At 46.5% G+C, this 17,874-nt stretch overlaps 2 protein-coding genes across 10 annotated transcripts in view; one reads left to right on the top strand and one right to left on the bottom strand.

Annotated features, from left to right (window-relative positions):
• The window catches only part of LOC147526251 (ubiquitin-associated protein 2-like), a 120,239-nt gene that overhangs the window by 13,334 nt on the left and 89,031 nt on the right, over nt 1-17,874 (bottom strand). For 8 of the 9 annotated variants that reach the window (XR_015222962.1, XM_086630254.1, XM_086630255.1 and 5 more), the window contains 4 exons: nt 17,287-17,353; nt 13,252-13,447; nt 11,896-11,987; nt 10,958-11,008 (listed from right to left, as the gene is read on the bottom strand). Coding sequence is in view for 8 of the 9 variants with exons in the window: in XM_086630254.1 (XP_086486380.1) it covers nt 10,958-11,008; nt 11,896-11,987; nt 13,252-13,447; nt 17,287-17,353 (406 nt within the window). In the remaining variant the exon portion in view is untranslated. The remainder of the gene's footprint in view (nt 1-10,957; nt 11,009-11,895; nt 11,988-13,251; nt 13,448-17,286; nt 17,354-17,874) is intronic. The other variant, XM_086630256.1, reaches the window with a different exon arrangement.
• Nucleotides 7,022-7,506, top strand: LOC147526253 (interferon-like). Its single transcript, XM_086630276.1, is given in 2 exon segments — nt 7,022-7,151; nt 7,154-7,506. Coding segments are annotated over 2 exon segments (483 nt in total).

Raw genomic sequence — 17,874 nt, 5'->3', positions numbered from 1 at the left:
CCTGTGCTCTTTTCTGAAGTTGGGAAACACCGATAAAGAGGATGAGGAAGAAAAGGGAGTGTGAACAGCTGGTGCAGGGAGTGTGAGAAGTTGACATGGGAGTTTGGGAAGTTGATATAGAGTGTGTGAGAAAATGATGTTTAGTTTAGCAAGTGAAAAATAGCTCCTTTTTAGGCATAGCCAATAGTAAAGTTAAAATAGGTGCGTGCACTATTGTTTGTAATCAATCACAGCTGGGTAAGGGCCGCGTGGACACATCATGGCCAGAGTAATAATCTATAAAAGCTGCCTGTATAACAACAATAAAGGTCACTCTGCTATCACAAAAGAATTTTGGACACAGACAGTCACAGCTGCACAGCCTCCTTTAACAGTAATCATTAATGGGAAGGCTTTTCTGGCCTAGTTGACACAGGGGCTGATGTATCTATAGTGAAAAATCCTGACTGGCCGCCCCCCTTGGCCTCTGATACAAGCCCTGGCAGCTGTGATCGGAGTAGGTGGAACACAGATCCCACAGCAGAGTGCACAGACCTTGTTAGTAGTAGGCCCAGGTAACAAACAAGCTATTTTGAAACCATATGTTTTTGATGTCCCATGTACATTATGAGGTCGGGATTTGTTGAATCACTGGAATGTGAGGCTAACCTCAAATTTTTAGCACGCGTCACTGATGTCCAGCCCCGACTCAAGCTGGACTGGATGACTGGCAAGCCGGTCTGGGTCGATCAGTGGCCATTAAAAGGCAAGCGGCTGGAGTGAGCTCAAAAATTAGTCAATGAACAGCTCAAATTAGGACATATAATTCTCTCCACTAGCCCATAGAATACTCCAATATTTGTTATCCCAAAGAAATCAGGAAAATGGAGATTTATGCTAAAAGATTTAAGAGCTATTAATGCAATCATTTCACCAATGGGTGCATTACAACTGGGTGTACTAAATCCTACTATGATTCCAGAATGTTAGCATTTGATGGCGATTGATTTAAAAGATTGGGTTATTTCGCCTTTTTACTTTTTTATTTATTTACACCCTAATGATTGTCCTAGATTTGCCTTTTCAATTCCAGTGCTTAACAATGAACGATCCACGCAACAATATCATTGGATTGTGCTGCCTCAGGGAATGATGAATAGTCCTACAGTTTGTCAATTGGTGGTAGATGATGCTCTCTGTCAGGTCAGACAGCAGATCAAGCTCAGCAGATTGTACGTGCCTGCCCTGACCATCAACATATTGTGCCTTCAAATACTCCAGCAGGAGTAAATCCAACAGGTTTATGTGCCAATGAATTATGGCAAACTGATATTACTTATATTCAATTGTTTGATCGATCTAAATATGTGCATGTAACTGTTGAGATGTTTTCTGCCTTTGTTGTTGCTACTGCTCACACTGAAGAAAACCATGGGAGTACCAAAGAAAATCGGGACAGACAGTGATCCAGTATGGTGCCTTTTTACAGGATTGGGGAGTGACTCGCACTACCAGTATCCCTCATTCACCTATGGGACAAGCGGTTATTGAATGAATTCATTTAACATTAAAACAAATGCTTAAAAAAAAAAAAAAAAAAAAAAAAAAAGGGGCAGTCTTCCGTATATTTCCCCACAAGAGTTAAATTTATTAGGATAAAAATTTGTAGGTAGTGCCAGCAACAACCACGTTACACAAACATGTGTTGTTTTTAGCGACAAGTACGCCAGCATAGCAAGCCTCCAAAGCCAAGCTGCTCAAATCTTGGGATGGCATTTTCCCTATAACGTCTTCAAAGATGGCAGCTGGACAGACGTGTCCCCAGCTAATGATCAATACAAAAGTTTTGTGTTTAAGGTAGACGGATATTGCGGATCAGGCCTGGGAAAAATTGGATTACAGTCTAATCAGAAAATTAGCCTCGGCGCTTGTGGTGCCCGATCGTCATTTGATCGAGGCCAGCAAATTTTGCTGTTGTGGAATGGCGATGCTGCCAAGGAGTTACCCCCGGTGTTTTTCTGATTTGTGGTGACCGCGCTTGGCGGGGTATCCCGGCGAGTGCTTGTGGAGGGCCTTGCTGTCTTGGCCAGCTGGCAGTGTTGGTCCCTAGTTGTAGGCGGTGGCTGAATGTGCCGCGCCGATTGCGCCGAGCAGGGGCAGGTGCAGGTCTTGCGTCTGGCTGCGGCGATGGGGTGCGGCTGTGGGCTGTGGCAGCGCGAGTCTTTGCATCTATGGTTGCGCCTGGAGTGGCGGCAGCCCAGGCATTGAAGCAAATTGAGGATTTGGCCTGCTGGTCAGAAGGACAAGCAGGTGTCACCGCTCAAATTTTGGAACGGCTACTACTAGACCAAAATAGTCTTAGGCACGCTATTTTACAAAATCATGCGGCTATTGATTTTTGCTTCTAGCTCAAGGACACGGCTGTGGAGAATTTGAAGGCATGTGTTGTTTTAATCTAAGTGACCACAGTGAGTCCATCCACAAACAATTGCAATGGCTTAAGGAGCCTTCGAGAAAAGTGGTAGCAGAGGATGGTTGGTTCGATTCCTGGTTAAAAGGCTTGTTCGGCGACCTGTCGCCTTGGCTGTAAAAGAAGGCTTGCGATGGCTTATCATAATACTCTTATTACTGCTTGGCTTAGGAATTATATGGAAACTTATTCAGCGAGCTATTTCCAGTCTTGTGCACAAGGTTTTCTTCGTGCAAGAAAAAAAAAAAAAAAAAAAAAAAGGGGGAATCGTTGGAGCTTGGCTTATAGCCAATGGACATGGATCATTGGAGAGACTGCACGAAGAAAGCCATGTGTAAATTGTGTAAATGTGTAAACATGCAAAATTCCAGCGAAGTGAGATAGAGAAAGAGGGATCCAAGATTTGACAGATCAAACAGGGATGACAGAGGCGCAGAACGAGGAAAATGGTTCAAAAGAATTGTAATAGAAGATTGTATATTGATATGTAAACTGTCTTTATGTTTATTATGATTTAGTATATTACATGTGTGAAAGTTGCTTGTATATATGCTTTGTGTGTTTTTTCCAATCAGAAGGGAGCTACTGGAAGGAGAAGCATTAACTGGTACCGAATTAATGACAAAGAATTACAAACTAGACTTAGTTGTGAGCATGTAACTTTGAAAAAGGAAGCTAGGAGAAATATGTTACAACTTAAAAAATCCGCTGTTGGCCAGCAGAGCACATACCTGGCAGCCTTGTTGCACGCACTGGCCACGCGTGCAGCAACGCCGTGTCAGTACCTTTGTCATAGACTCTGCTGAGGGTGTAAAAGGGATGGCTCAGAGCGGAGCGGAAGGAGGCTGCAGAGCACACTGTGTGGATAAACAGGGGACGCCCTGAAGGTGCCGTGCCTGCCTCTCTTCTCCACAGTGACCCTGCCGATTGACACCCTCCTGCTCAGCGGAATCTTGGATATAGTGGAAATAGTAAAGCCCTCGGAAAGGAAGTAGTATGCTAGAAACTGCTTTTGCAAGGCTGTACCAAAACAACATGCTAGTAACTGGGGTTGACAGTCTCGTGCACAGGGTTTTCTTCGTGCAAGAAAAGAAAGGGGGAATTGTCGGAGTGCAGAAGAGACTGCACGAAGAAAACCCTGTGTAAATAAGGACTGGAGCTCGAAAGTTAGGCCTCAAGGGCAGAATGCCCTTGAAGTTAAGGATAAGAAAACTATGCTGTATGATAAGGGAGTAGTGTTTGCTTAGAGCAGAGCTTCGCTAGGCGGGTGTCTGTTTGAAATAAGCTGTTAAATATGACAAGCGTATGTATCATCCAATAATGGTGTAGAAAAGGTGTGGTCTCAGGATTATTGGCAAATACTGTCTATATAAGCAATAAGAACTGCGCAATAAACGAGACTTCCTGCAGCTAACTCATATTGAGTCGTCTCAGTACTTCTCCAAATCCCTTCTCCGCACTACCCCAGCGCTTTCACATCCCCCACTGAACCACTACAGTCAACCTCTCCCTAACACACTACCACCCTTCCCCAAGCCTGACCATAACTCCCAGCCCACCACTGCCACCACACATTTCCTCTGCTCCAAAAGCTTTGATAAAACCTGTGGCAGCAGCTCTCATACAAGCAGAACATGATCCTTGCTGTTGGAAGGGACCTTAAATCCTCATCATAGAATCACAGAATCATTAGGTTGGAAAAGACCCTTAAGATCATTGAGTCCAACCATTAACCTAACACTGCCAAGTCCACCACTAAACCATGTCCCTAAGTGCCACATCTACGCATCTTTTCAATATCTCTGGGGTTGCCCTGGGCAGCCTGTTCCAATGCCTGACAACCCTTTCAGTGAAGAAATTTTTTCCTAATATCCAATGTAAACCCCTCTCGCGCAACTTGAGGCCGTCTCCTCTTGTCCTATCCCTTGTTACTTGGGAGGAGGGACTGACTCCCACCTCGCTACACCCTCCTTTCAGGTCTCCCCTGAGCCTCCTTTTCTCCACGCTGAACAACCTCAGTTCCCTCAGCCACTCCTCATAACACTTGTGCTCCAGCCCCTTCACCAGCTTCATTGCCCTTCTCTGGACACGCTCCAGCACCTCAATGTCTTTCTTGTAGTGGGGGACCAAAACTGAACACAGTATTCAAGGTGCATCAAGTACAACCTCCACCTCTTCCCACTAGAGCTCTACCTATATCAGCTGGCTCAGCTCCACCTCCAGACGACTCTTGGACATCCCTCCTCTAGGGGCACGGGCCATCCCAAATGCAAGACCCTTTGCTTACAAATAGCCTCATGGGGGGACATTTTCTTCTTTGCTCTCCAGTCACCTCAGGCAAGGAGGTAGAGAAAACACAACTCTTGCTACAGAGGCACACACATGGGACCACAGCCAGGGACCCAACACAGCAGGAGGAGGAGCAAAACCCTTCCCTTTTTCCTCTTCCTTTTTTCTAAAGCAAAAGCCTTTCTTCCCCATTCTCAGGAGCTGAGGTAGCTCCATCCAGGAACACACCCAACGATCAAGTGCCTACATCCAGAGCCATCTCCTTGGAAGCCACCACCCACCACCCCAAAGTCCCTGCTCCAGGAGAGGGTTCCCCAGGCTCTTCCAAGTGACATCAAATTATGGAAAAATTATGAAGATCACCATACTGGGTACTACTGAAAGGCATTTAAAGAACAATGCAATCATCAGGCACAGTCAACATGGGTTCACAAAGGGAAAGTCCTGTCTAACTGATTTGATCTCCTTCTATGATAAGGTCATCCACCTAGTGAAAGAAGGGAAGGTGGTAGATGTAGGATTTTAGGAAGGCTTTTGATACTGTCCCTCACAGCATCCTTCTGGATAAGTTGTCCAACTGTTAGATAAGCAGGTACACAGTGCGCTGGGTGAAGAACTGGCTGAAGGGCAGAGTTCAAAGGGTTGTAGTGAATGGGGCTACATCTGGCTGGCAACCAGTCACCAGCGGTGTTCCTCAGGGCTCAATTCTAGGGCCAGTTCTGTTCAATATTTTTATCAATGATCTGGATGCAGGAGTTGAATGCACCATTAGCAAGTTTGCTGATGATAACAAACTAGGAAGTGCTGTTGACTCTCTTGAGGAACAAGAGGCCTTGCAGAGAGATCTAGATAGACCGGAGCATTGGGCAATCATTAATGGCATGAAATTTAACCACAACAAATGCCAGTTTCTGCACCTGAGACAAAGTAACACTGGGCACAAGTATAGACTGGGAGAGAAGTGACTGGAGAGCAGCCTTGCAGAAAGGGATCTGGGGGTGCCGGTTTACAGCAGGCTCAATAGCAGTCAGCAGTGTGCCCTGGCAGCCAAGAGGGCAAACCACATCCTGGGGTGCATCAAACACGGTATAACCAGCTGGTCAAAGGAGGTGATGATCCTGCTGTATTCAGCATTGGTGCAGCCTCACCTTGAGTACTGTGTGCAGTTCTGAGCCTCACCATTTAAGAAGGATGTAAAGGTACTTGAATGTGTCCAGAGGAGGGCAACAAAGCTGGTGACAGGACTGGCAGGCATGTCTTGTGAGGAGCGGCTAAGGAATCATAGAATGGTTAGGGTTGGAAGGGACCTTAAAGATCATCTAGTTCCAACCCCCCTGCCATGGGCAGAGAAATCAGGACTCTGAGTTTGTCTAGTTTGGAGAGAAGGAGGCTGAGACGTGACCTCTATTGCTCTCTACAGCTTCCTGAGGAGGGGAAGCAGAGAGGGAGGTGCTGAGTGAGCTCTTCTCCCTGGGATCCAGTGACAGGAAGCGTGGGAATGGTTCAAAGATGCATCAGGGGAGGTTCAGACTTGACATTAGGAAGCGTTTCTTTACCAAGAGGGTGGACAGACATTGGAACGGGCTTCCTAGAGAGGTGGTCGATGCCCCAAGCCTGTCAGTGTTTAAGAGGCATTTGGACAATGCCCTTAATAACATGCTTTAACTTTTGATCAGCCCTGAATTGGTCAGGCAGTTGGACTAGATGATCATTGTAGATCCCTTCTAAACGAAATATTCTATTCTATCCTATCATTTCATAACTCTTCCAAACATGAAAAGGAAAGATCGGTTAACATGAAAACAAAGGCGACACACAAGTGAAAGGAAAACAGACCACAATCAACATCAGGGCATTACAGACAGAAAAGAGACTTGGGCAGGAAGAGAAAGTTCAGCTGCAGAAAAGAGGCAGCACAGCTCACCCTGCACACAACAGGGAAACCCTAACACACCTCCCCACCACTGCTGCCCCCAAGGGCTCTGCCCCAGCACTTTCACATCCCCCACTGAACCACTACAGCCAATCTCTCCCCAACACACCACCACCCTCCCCAAGCATGGCCACCCCACCAACGCACTTCCCCAAGACTGTCACAGCCACCAGCCAAAACTGAAAACCAGTCAGAAACTTGCTGCAATCAGAAAGTGAGGAAGGGAAAGCCACAGGACCACATAAAGTCAGTCACATGGCAGCACCCCAAGCACAGTGCCCACCTACACCACCACCAAGCCTGACCAGGCTCCTTCCCAGCACCACCCACTCAGCACCCACAGACCCACCATGTCTGCACCCGCAACCCCATAGCCCTGCCTATGGTATGGCATCCCTGTGCTCCTGCTGGCTCTTGCCATCACCCTAGCCTGCTACCACCTGTGGCCCCGCGATGCCACCTTCACCTGGGACAGCCTCCAGCCCCCACACCGACCACCCACAGCAAGTCACCGCTACCACCCTTTTGCATCCTCCAACACCTCTTCACCACCCTCAGCCCAAGCACCCCCCACCACTGGGACACCCAGGCACAGCACCACCTCCTCAACAACCTCCTGCACCACATTCAGCAGCTCGAGCAATACGTGCCAGTCAACAGCACACTCTTCAAAGGCCAAGGGCCTCGCAACCTGCTGCTTGGCATCAACAAGTACTTCGGGCACATACAGGACTTCCTCCACACCCACCACCACAACCCCTGGGACCACATCCGCCTTGAAGCTTGCACCTGCTTCCAACACCTCCACAACCTCACCCACATCATATGCGATTAGCCCACTGACCCCAATCAACCTGCACAGCCCCACCCATGCCACCACCACCACTTCTGGACCACTACCCCATCCTCATCTGTCCTCTCACTTCCCCTGACTGATGAAAAGAGCCACTGCAAGAACAGCCCTGGATCCTGAGCCTCTACTGAATGCTCATCTATTTATATAACTTATTTTATTTATTTTGATAATGGTTTTTATCTATTCATTCACCTATTTATTCGACAGAAAATAAAGACCTGTTGCAAAAAGCTTGTCAGTGCCTCTTGTCTCAGAAGCATGGGAATAAGCCTTTGGGGTGAGGGGAAGCGACCTCCACTCAACACCTACTCCAAGCCTTACTCCGAGCAGGGCTCTGCAGATCCCATGCCCACTCTTCTCTTTGGCACCTTCCCCAAGGATGCACTTTCCTCAATCTCTTTGGAAAACTTCTGCCAGGGTTTAGTCATCGTCATCAGAATCATCTCTTCAGTTCTTATCTCCTCAACATTTTCCACCTTCCATTCTGGTTTAGACCAGATGATGAAGGAGAGGCATAGCAGAGATCACTTTGATTAGGCTGAGTTAAGCTACTCTTGCCACATCAGGCATTTTTCACGACAACTCTCTTGTTGCGTTGCTTGAAAACACCTTGCAGCACAAACTATTCCAGGGCAACACAGACAAGGTATGAATCTTTACATTTTCTCTTGTTCAGCCTTACTCTTGGACTGAATCATAGAATGGTTTGGGTTGGAAGGGACCTCAAAGATCATCCAGTTCCAATCCCCCTGCCAAGGGCAGGGACACCCTCCACTACACCAGGTTGCCCAAAGCCTCATCCAACCTGGCCTTGAACACCTCCAGGGATGGGGCAGCCACAACTTCTCTGGGCAACCTGTTTCACTGCCTCATCACCCTCAGAGTAAAATTTTTTTTCTAATATCCAATCTAAATCTCCCCTCTTTCAGTTTAAAGCCATTGCCCCTTGTCCTATCACTACATGTCCTTGTAAAAAGTCCCTCTCCAGCTTTCCTGTAGGCCCTTTAGGTACTGGAAAGCTGCTATAAGATCACCCCGGAGCCTCCTCTTCTCCAGGCTGAACAGCCCCAACTCTCTCAGCCTGTCTTCATAGCAGAGGTGCTCCAGCCCTTGGATCATCTTCGTGGCCTCCTCTGGACTTGCTCCAGTAGCTCCATGTCCTTCTGATGTTGGGGACTCCAGAGCTGAACACAGTATTCCAGGTGGGGTCTCACGAGAGTTGAGTAGAGGGGCAGAATCACTTCCCTCGACCTGCTGGCCACGCTCCTTTTGATACAGCCCAGGACACGGTTGGCTTTCTGGGCTGCCAGCGCACATTGCCGGCTCATGTTGAGCTTCTCCTCAAACAACACCCCCAAGTCCTTCTCCTCAGGGCTGCTCTCAATCCATTCTCTGCCCAGGAGAATGGACAGGTTAATTTTTGTTCTCCATGTATACTGTATTTATTTTAGATGAAGTATTACCGATTCATTTTTTCTCTCCATTTGCTGTCACTACATGTAAACAACATCAGTAATTCTCAGCCTCTGGCCTCTCAGAACCAAACCTCCCCACCAGGAGGCATGCTCTGCTCTGGCCTCTGCATGGCCCTGTGGTACAGCTACATGGAAAAAGCACTCCTGCCCAGAGAGCAATAAAAAAACTGAGTGAACAGATGGGAAGTGTAGGCTGATAAAAGTTGAACAGCACACCTAGAAAGCATATTGTCTCCTACCAATGTAACCATGTCTCTCCTGGCCCCAGAACTGCAAATATTTTGTCATTTTGCTGTTCTGAAAATAATCCCATTCATTTCAGTCAACAATCCTTTCAAGGATCATGCCTTCGTTGGGTAGTTAAAATCTTCATTAATGTGCACAACTTTATTTTTTTAATTCAGGATATGCAGCTGGACAAGATTTTGTCTGGGATATCCCTGTACTCACCTTTGATTATCTGACTCTGGCTGTCCCCAGACTCCACATGGAAGACCTGGTACTGACTTGGACCTTTAACTATGGCATTCATCTAGTGATACTTCTTTTCCAGATCACTGCTCGTTGCTCTATTTCTGCCTCTATGGATACACTGCATCACTTAATCCTGTGACTTTTCTCAGTTACATACTACCAAATTTTCTCTCCAAGTTCCTTATCCTAGTTTTCTGAAGACAAAATTCTTTACCTTTTCTCAATCTAGGCTGAGGCTCTTCATGACTAACTCTCAGCTTTTCTCGCACGCCATTTACATTCTGGATCCAGGTAAGGAAGAAAACTTTATATACTCTTCCTCCCACAGCTCACCTGCATTTATTGCCGTGATGCATACGCAAAGATCTTCACCTATGAGCACCTCCAAAACCTGCCCAATGCAACTACTGGCTGCCAGTTTGTGTACTTGCTGTTCAACCCTACCTCTTGGTAAAAGAAAACATTCACACTCAGATTGCAACTAGACTTGACAAGATATCATACTGTTGCTACAACAATTAAAAACTTCTCCGCTCAAAAGCACAGAGCACACTTGCTTCTATTTACAGAATTTGCAGATGGACAAACACATGATGCAACAGTTGCTCTATATCAGTTTACACCATTGTCCTGGTTTTAGCTGGGACAGAGTCAGCTCTTCTTTTTAGCAGCCAGAAGAGCTCCGTGTTTTGGTTTCACTCAGAGGCTCGCTCTGAGAAGAATGCTGATAGCAAGCTGATGTTTGTGGTTGGACGTGAGACTCCAAGGAGTTTTCAGTGTGCCGGAGTGCAGAAGCACGGCGGGATAAGGGGGGAGCATAGCTGGGACAAGGGGGACACGATTCCCCTTGTGATTTGCGGTGGAACTTAAGACTGAGGCCAAACTGGCCAATTAGTATTCCATATCATGCAGCGTCATGCCCAGTATAAAAGTGAGGGACAGCCGGACAGAAGGGCTTTTGTGCTTTGGCTCTTTCGCCGCTTCTGCTCTTTTGCGCTTGCTGCGCTTGTGCTCTATTGCTTTTTTTTTTCTCTCTCTCCCAGTACTCCCACTCTCGGAGTACTCTCTCTCTCTCTCTCTCTGCCCCTCTCTATTTCGGGGCCTCGTGTTCGTCCGGGATTGCAGCTTCGGGACGAGACGGGCTTCGCATACGAGGGGGTGGTGAGCATCTACACTGTGTATTAAATCATCTGTATTAAATTGTTCTTATCTCGACCCACGGGTTTCCCGTTTCTCCTTTAATTCTCTCCCTCATTCCTGGGGGTGGGGGAGGGGGAGTGACCGGCTGTGTGGGGTTCGATTGCTGGAGCAGCCTAACCCATGACAACCACCTAGAGAAACTGTTTGTGGATATTTAAAAAAACAGAATATAGAACATAAGGATAAGCTCTTAATCATCAAATGAACCAATTTGTGTTGCACAAATGATCAACACTGGAGATAACTCGTTTAAAATTAAATAAACTAAGCCATTTACTTACCATTGGCAGCCTAGATTGAAGCATCTGGAGATCATCATAACCATAAATCTGCTTAAAGACAGATAAAAATAAAACATCATTATAACACTTTTCTCTGACGCTGACCAATTTGGGGCTTTAAACAGAGTTTGACTTAGGCCCAGTCTATTTTAAAGGTGTACAGCTATACATCATGTTGTGCTATCACGGCACACTGTAGCATTTTAAGGCTAGTAGAGCTAAGCTTAAAATGGCTTGTCACTCTGATGATGTTTCTTGGTGACAGCAGTCCTTTAAGGAGAGTATGACTGTCTCATCTTCAATACTATTTTCACAGATGTATCATTCATCAACTTGTGAAAAATCTACGGGGCATTCAGATTTGGGAGTAAGAGCAACAACCTTCTTGGCTTCAATCATTACTTTGATAATAGCAGGATTTAAGATTTAATGACTAGACCACAAAGCAATCTATGGTATCCCCTTGCATTCAGTGTGATACAGAAAAATGATTAAAGTTTCTGATTCAAAAAACAGATAACCAAAAATATGTTGATCCTGGTCAGACATCAAAAAACTATGTGCAATCTTTCAAAGTATGACAGACAGGACATGTGGCACATTTCAACCATTACTATTGTAAATCTATTCCAGTAACACAAATCTGAATGAGTCTAATTTTACTCAAAGGGCCTAAAACCTGATACCACTGAAAACCATAGCAACACACGTTTAGCTTTGACAGCAGTTGAATCAGGTCTGTATCAACAGTTCTGCAGTTTACTATCAACAGTAAATCCTCACTGAATACATTTCACATATTCTTCAGCATTTGGAACAAGAATTCCAGGTGCAACATGTTCCAACAGAAATGCCTTGGCATAGACAGCAGCGAGTCTGAAAGGCCCACTTGCACCAAGGGTTAAGCAATCAAGGACAGGAACAAGTAAATTGCTTACTGGGTAGGCAGGCAGAAGTCCTCCAGGTCCCACAATATACTGGTTATGCAACAAGGGCGGTACACCTTGGGGCAGGTTTGGGGGAGCTTTGCCTGTAGAATCAAAATACAGACACTTTAACAAGCCTTTAGAAAAGAACAGGCTTCAGCATTGAGACAAGATAGCTCACAAGCCCTGTCAGCTGCACTGTCATAGCTTGTAAAGAGCAGAACTATGCAGAAGAGTTTTGTGCTGGTTGATGAAAATGCTCAAAATAGCCTGAAGAGTGTAACCATGCCTCAAGGAAGGGAAAGCACAGGCTACTTATGACTGAAAACAGTCCCATCAGAGAACAGCTTTTGTCATTTACTTTGTCCAAGAGGATTGCAAGAATTACAGGAACTTCTCCTTTCCTCAGTCCTCTCCTGAAGGCAAAATTTAGGCATTGTTCTCAATCGAAGAGAGCAAATTCTCTCCTTTCATTTTCTGCTCTGTCAACACATTCCCCCTTATCACCAGTAATAGACTGGAAAGCACTAAATGTTGCCAGTGTACTTTTTGTGGGTGACTTATTGCAGCTGGGAATAGTGAAGAGAAGACGACTGAAACAGTTTCAGTTGCCTCCATGAAGCAGTGCCAGGAAGCAGAAGAGTTTTTTTTTTAAAAAAAAGCACTTTGGCCAGTCATCAGACACTTCATTTACATGGTATTGGAATGAGAAATCCTTCTGTAAGTTTGATCTTAATATTTAAATCACTCACTTCCCTCCATAGGATTTCCTTTCAGTAGTTCAGGTTGATTAGAGAAGCAAGAGAGAATTTAGCATTGCTTCCACTTCAGTGCAAGAGGCCTCCCCACCTTCTCTCTCTGCGGATCCTTTTTCTGAAGCGCTATTTGCTGTGGAATGACCCAGACATCAGACACTTTTTTCCTATCTGTAGATGTGGCAGTAGGGATGTGGCATATGACAATGAGGACACTGCAGTATAATTTTGATACTGCCGAATGAATTCAAGTCACAGAGAAGACTGAAATTAAAGCTAACATGAGTGAAGTCACAGCCAAGAGCTGACCACAACCTGGAATACAAACTGGGCGAATCTCCAAGTCCAAAACTTCCAAAGTCAGAACTGCTCTGGTGTCTATTTATAAAGCTCTTTGGGGATGGAACGTGCTATATAAATGCCACATAACACCCTAACAAATATTTCAAATACACAAAGCCAGGCAACTTTATTTTATAAGTCAGCAAATAAAGCATGCTGAAAAATGCTAGTGTGGATTTCTTAGCTTAGTTATAGCTGGTGAGATGCTCAACTGACAGCCCTGCTGACTGAAGTTCTCTATCCATCCATGTGATCTGTTAATACTGCGAACCTGAAGACACCAAGGGAGCTGCCCGTGTGGTAGCAGCTGGTATAGACACACTGGTAACGCTCAGGCCAAGGCTGTTTGTAGTGTTCATACTGCTTGCCATGCTGACAACTGAAGAGGTGGTACTAGTGGCTGAGGTTGAAACAGTTGAAAAGGTTGTTGAGGGCTGGAGTGAAGTTGTGTTCTCAACACTAGTGTGCTAGAAAGGAGAAAAAAGAATGAGGATCACAGAGCAAATAAACCACAGTGGAAGATGCTAGGGAAAAAAACAAACCAAACCAAACCAACAAAACCAACAATCTTTTAAGTAACAGCAGCACATGCAAAAGAAAAAAAGATATGCATTATCTATGTACCAAGCAAGCAACTAAATTGCATGCTTGTGATTTTTAAGTATTTAAAGAAAATTATTACATGAGTTAAAATATCATTATAAATTCATACCACAGTAACTCAAACGTCACTACATTGCATCATTTCTTGCCTTTTGCTTGTATACTTGTCAGGGTTTGAAGGGGGGAGGAGATCCGGGTGGCAGAAGCTGGCCACCAGACCGGACTCCCGTCCCCCTCAGGGCTTGAGCCAATCGGCGCCTCTGCGAATTGCCCTATTTACGTCGGACAAAGGAACCGGAAAGGTGTGCCTTTGCCCAGGAGCAAGGAGACGGGAGGGGGGCGCTGTTCCCACTCCCCGGCTCTCCGCCGGGCGGCAGCCCGTGCCAGGCCGGGGCCATCCGCTGGGAATGGCCCCGACGGAGCCGCTTGGGGAACTCGGGGAGAGCCCCGCTCCCGGGGCACCCACCGGGCCGAGTTCACCCAGAAAGGACTGAGATCTGAGAGAAACGGCCACACAGATAAGAGGTCAGTGAAGATGGGACGGAACAACGTGTGCCGCGGCTGAGTCCTCCTTGCAAGCAGCCCCTTGCAACCAGTCCTTGGTGGAGCAAGCAGAGACCCACTCGCAGTCCGTGGAGGATCCACGTCGAGAAGAGATGCCAGAGCCTGAGCACAGTACGCATCTAGAGTCCGTGGGACAACCCCCGCCGATGGGGAGGTGTTTCGTTAAAGGAGATGCCTGAGCCTGAGACTGTTGTGAATCATGGGCACAGGTCGAGGCGCATTTACACATCTAAGTCTGTATGAAGACGCATTTAAGGTCGATATGACGACCCACGCCGGAGCGCATTTAAAGTCTGTATGATGACCCACGCCAGAGCGAGTGGATACGACTCCCTAAGAACCCGAGACTGTGGTAAAGCCCATGCTTGGGGCAATCTGTTGGGGAAGGATTGCATCCTGCAGGTAGGATTCACGGTTTCCTTGTGAGCAGGGGATCCACTGGAGCAAGGGACAATGGTGTAAGGACTCCTTCTCCTTTAAGGGAAGCGGCAGTAACAACATGGAATGAACTGACCTGCACTCCCCCAGTCCCTGCCCCCCTGCGCCGCTGGGGGGAGGAGGTAGAGCCGGAAAGAAGAGGCAAAGGGAGGGGGGGGTGGTGTTGATTTTAAGACCTGGCCTTGTTTTCTTGTTATCCTCTCAAGTAACCGTTTTTGTTTGCTTTTCTCTTTGTAGGTAGTTGTTAATAAACTGTTTTGCTTTAAGAAAACAGCCTCTTTTGCCCGGGACCGTGGTTGGTGGGTGCTCCTCTGTTCCTGTCTCGACCCTCAGCTCTTTTATTACATTTTTCTCCTCTCCATTTTACTGGACTGGGAGAGCTGCGTGGAGTTTAGTTGCCGGATCGGCCTAACCCACGACAATACTCATTTAAGCTAGTACTCGTTATGTTAAACTAACTCCTATATTCTTCCAAAAGACAGCATTTGTTTTCAAAATACAGGACGCTGCTATCATGATTTCCTCAACGTGCTTGTGGAATTTAAAAGTATAAAACTACTGCACTGACTCTGTTGTGTGGTGCTGCAAACTGAAACACAGACCAGATGTATTACAGGAACACGTAGGGTAAGAGAGTTCCTGGTTTGAATCTAGCACAATACAGTGCCTTAGCTGTAAGCTGATCACACTTGCAAAACAGTGTCATCAACACACAGAAACCAAAACAACTCTGACAACAGAAAAGAACCACCTTTGGATAAGTGTGAATGTTTAAGTTACATATTCAGTAGAGATAGAGCATTACAAACTAAAATACAGACATAAAGAAAAGCAGTAACCTATCTGCACACCCCAACTGGGATTGTAGGGAAGTAACTGTCGTGGGTTAGGCCGATCCGGCAACTAAACCCCACGCAGCTCTCCCACTCCAGTAAAATGGAGAGGAGAAAAATGTAATAAAAGAGCTGAGGATCGAGACAGGAACAGAGGAGCACCCACCAACCACGGTCCCGGGCAAAAGAGGCTGTTTTCTTAAAAGCAAAACTATTTATTAACAGCTACCTACAAAGAGAAAAGCAAACAAAAACGGTTACTTGAGAGGATAACAAGAAAACAAGGCCAGGTCTTAAAATCAACACCACTCCCCCTCTTTGCCTCTTCTTCCCGGCTCTACCTCCTCCCCCCAGCGGCGCAGGGGGCAGGGAATGGGGGGGTGCAGGTCAGTTCATCCCGTGCTGTTACTGCCGCTTCTCTTAAAGGAGCAGGAGCCCTTACACCATTGTCCCTTGCTCCAGTGGATCCCCTACTCACGGTGAAAGCGTGAATCCTGCCCGCTGGGGGGCAAATCCTTACCCCATCGGATTTGCCCCAAGTACGGGCTTTACCAGCCCTGGGCTTTTAAGGAGCTGTAGCCACTCGCTCTGGCGTGGGTCATCAACAAACTTTAAATGCGCTCCGGCGTCGTCATACCGACCTTAAATGCGTCTTCATACAGACTTAGATGCGTAAATGCGCCTCGACCTGTGCCCATGATTCACAACAGTCTCAGGCTCAGGCATCTCCTTTAACGAAACACCTCCCCATCGGCGGGGGTTGTCCCACGGACTCTAGATACGTACCGTACCCTGGCATCTCTTCTCGACGTGGGTCCTCCACAGGCTGCGAGTGGGTCTCTGCTTGCTCCACCGAGGACTGTTTGCAAAGGGGCTGCTGGCAAGGGGGGCTCAGCCGCGGCACACGTTGTTCCGTTCCATCTTCACTGACCTCTTATCTGTGTGGCCGTTTCTCTCAGATCTCAGTCCTTTCTGGGTGAACTCGGCCTGGTGGGTGCCCCGGCAGCGGGGCTCTCCCCGAGTTCCCCAAGCGGCTCCACCATCCTCGACGGGGCGGGCACCGGCACGGCCCAGGCCGCCGGCCCGGCCGAAAGCCGGGAGCGGGGGCCGTGCCCCTCTCCCTTCTCCTTGCTCCTGGGCACCGGCACACACCTTTCCGGTTCCTTTGCCCGACGTAAATAGGGCAATTCGCAGAGGCACCGATTGGCTCAAGCCCCGAGGGGGACGGGAGTCCGGTGTGATGGGCAGCTTCTGCCACCCGGACCTCCCCCCCACTTCAAACCATGACAGTAACCCATCATAGAACAAGGCAGTGTGTCTCTGACTTTCGTTTGTGCAACCTCATCTAGAGCACTGTGTTCAATACCATTTGCCTTGTTATCTGAAATGCATTAAATACACAGGTGACAAGAATGCCACATGGTAAACTCTAAAATCATCTGTCATGAGGCATTTGTCGTGACATGTATCATTCCATCACCTGCATTTTGCCAGCTAACCTGGAGCCTGCTAAAAGTCCACATTTTGGAGAAGTTTCAGATAGTCACTTCTAAAGACTTATTTTTTTTTTTAAATACATTTGTTATAAAAGATTTTCTTTTTTCCACCCCCCCTTGCTGGCATGAAAATTTCCTCTACAGTTGTGTGACTAGCAAGTCTCTGTAATAGCTATTCCTGATCTAGTACAAATCACAAGTGATAAAGACTTTTTTTTCCCCACTAGAGGGCTGGCAGTCCTCCTTCTCTGAGATAAGGCTCTTGTTTCAGTTCTTGGTGTACTGGGACACAATGAACTTTAAGAAAGGGTCTTAATCATCAGATAAACTGACTATATGCCAAACATCTGTTGAAATGCAAATAGAACTTACTGCATGTGATGTGCTTGAAGACAACACTGAGGCAGTGGAGTGGCTGCTCTGATGACTGGAAAGGGAGCTAGAAAGAAGATGCAAAGAATTAATAAAATTAATTTTCCCTAGAACTTTTTTTAATATATATATATGTATGTATTTATATACACATATATATACAGAGTAGGTAGTAGGATATTAGCTATGGAATAAAAGTTGTAGGTATGTGTATACACATACACACACAGAGTAGGATATTAAAGAAAAAAATGTTGGGGGTGTGTGTGTACACACACACCCCCGTACAGACATTTTTTCCTTTAACTAATATCCTACTACCATTTAATGAAAAAAACCTGAAGTACAGAGACAACTATTACTAACAAGAAACATCTAAACCCTCATTCATTTGTATTTATCAATTTACTATATATTTTTAGAAAAACGATAGCTGCTTCAGGAATTATGTAGCAATGACTCCAAGACACAAAGTCCAAAACCAGAAGAAGGTTCACACAACACACAGCTTGTTTCTCATTCTTTCCCTGAGCAACTGCTGCTGCCTGCCATGAGGCACGGGTATTAATTAGGTGAGGCAGTGCTTTG

The sequence above is a fragment of the Tauraco erythrolophus genome, chromosome W, assembly GCF_009769465.1.
Source record: "Tauraco erythrolophus isolate bTauEry1 chromosome W, bTauEry1.pri, whole genome shotgun sequence".
NCBI classification, from domain to species: Eukaryota; Metazoa; Chordata; class Aves; order Musophagiformes; family Musophagidae; genus Tauraco; species Tauraco erythrolophus.
The sequence above is the reverse complement of the archived record's forward strand: the minus strand, read 5'-3'. Positions and strand labels throughout refer to the sequence as shown.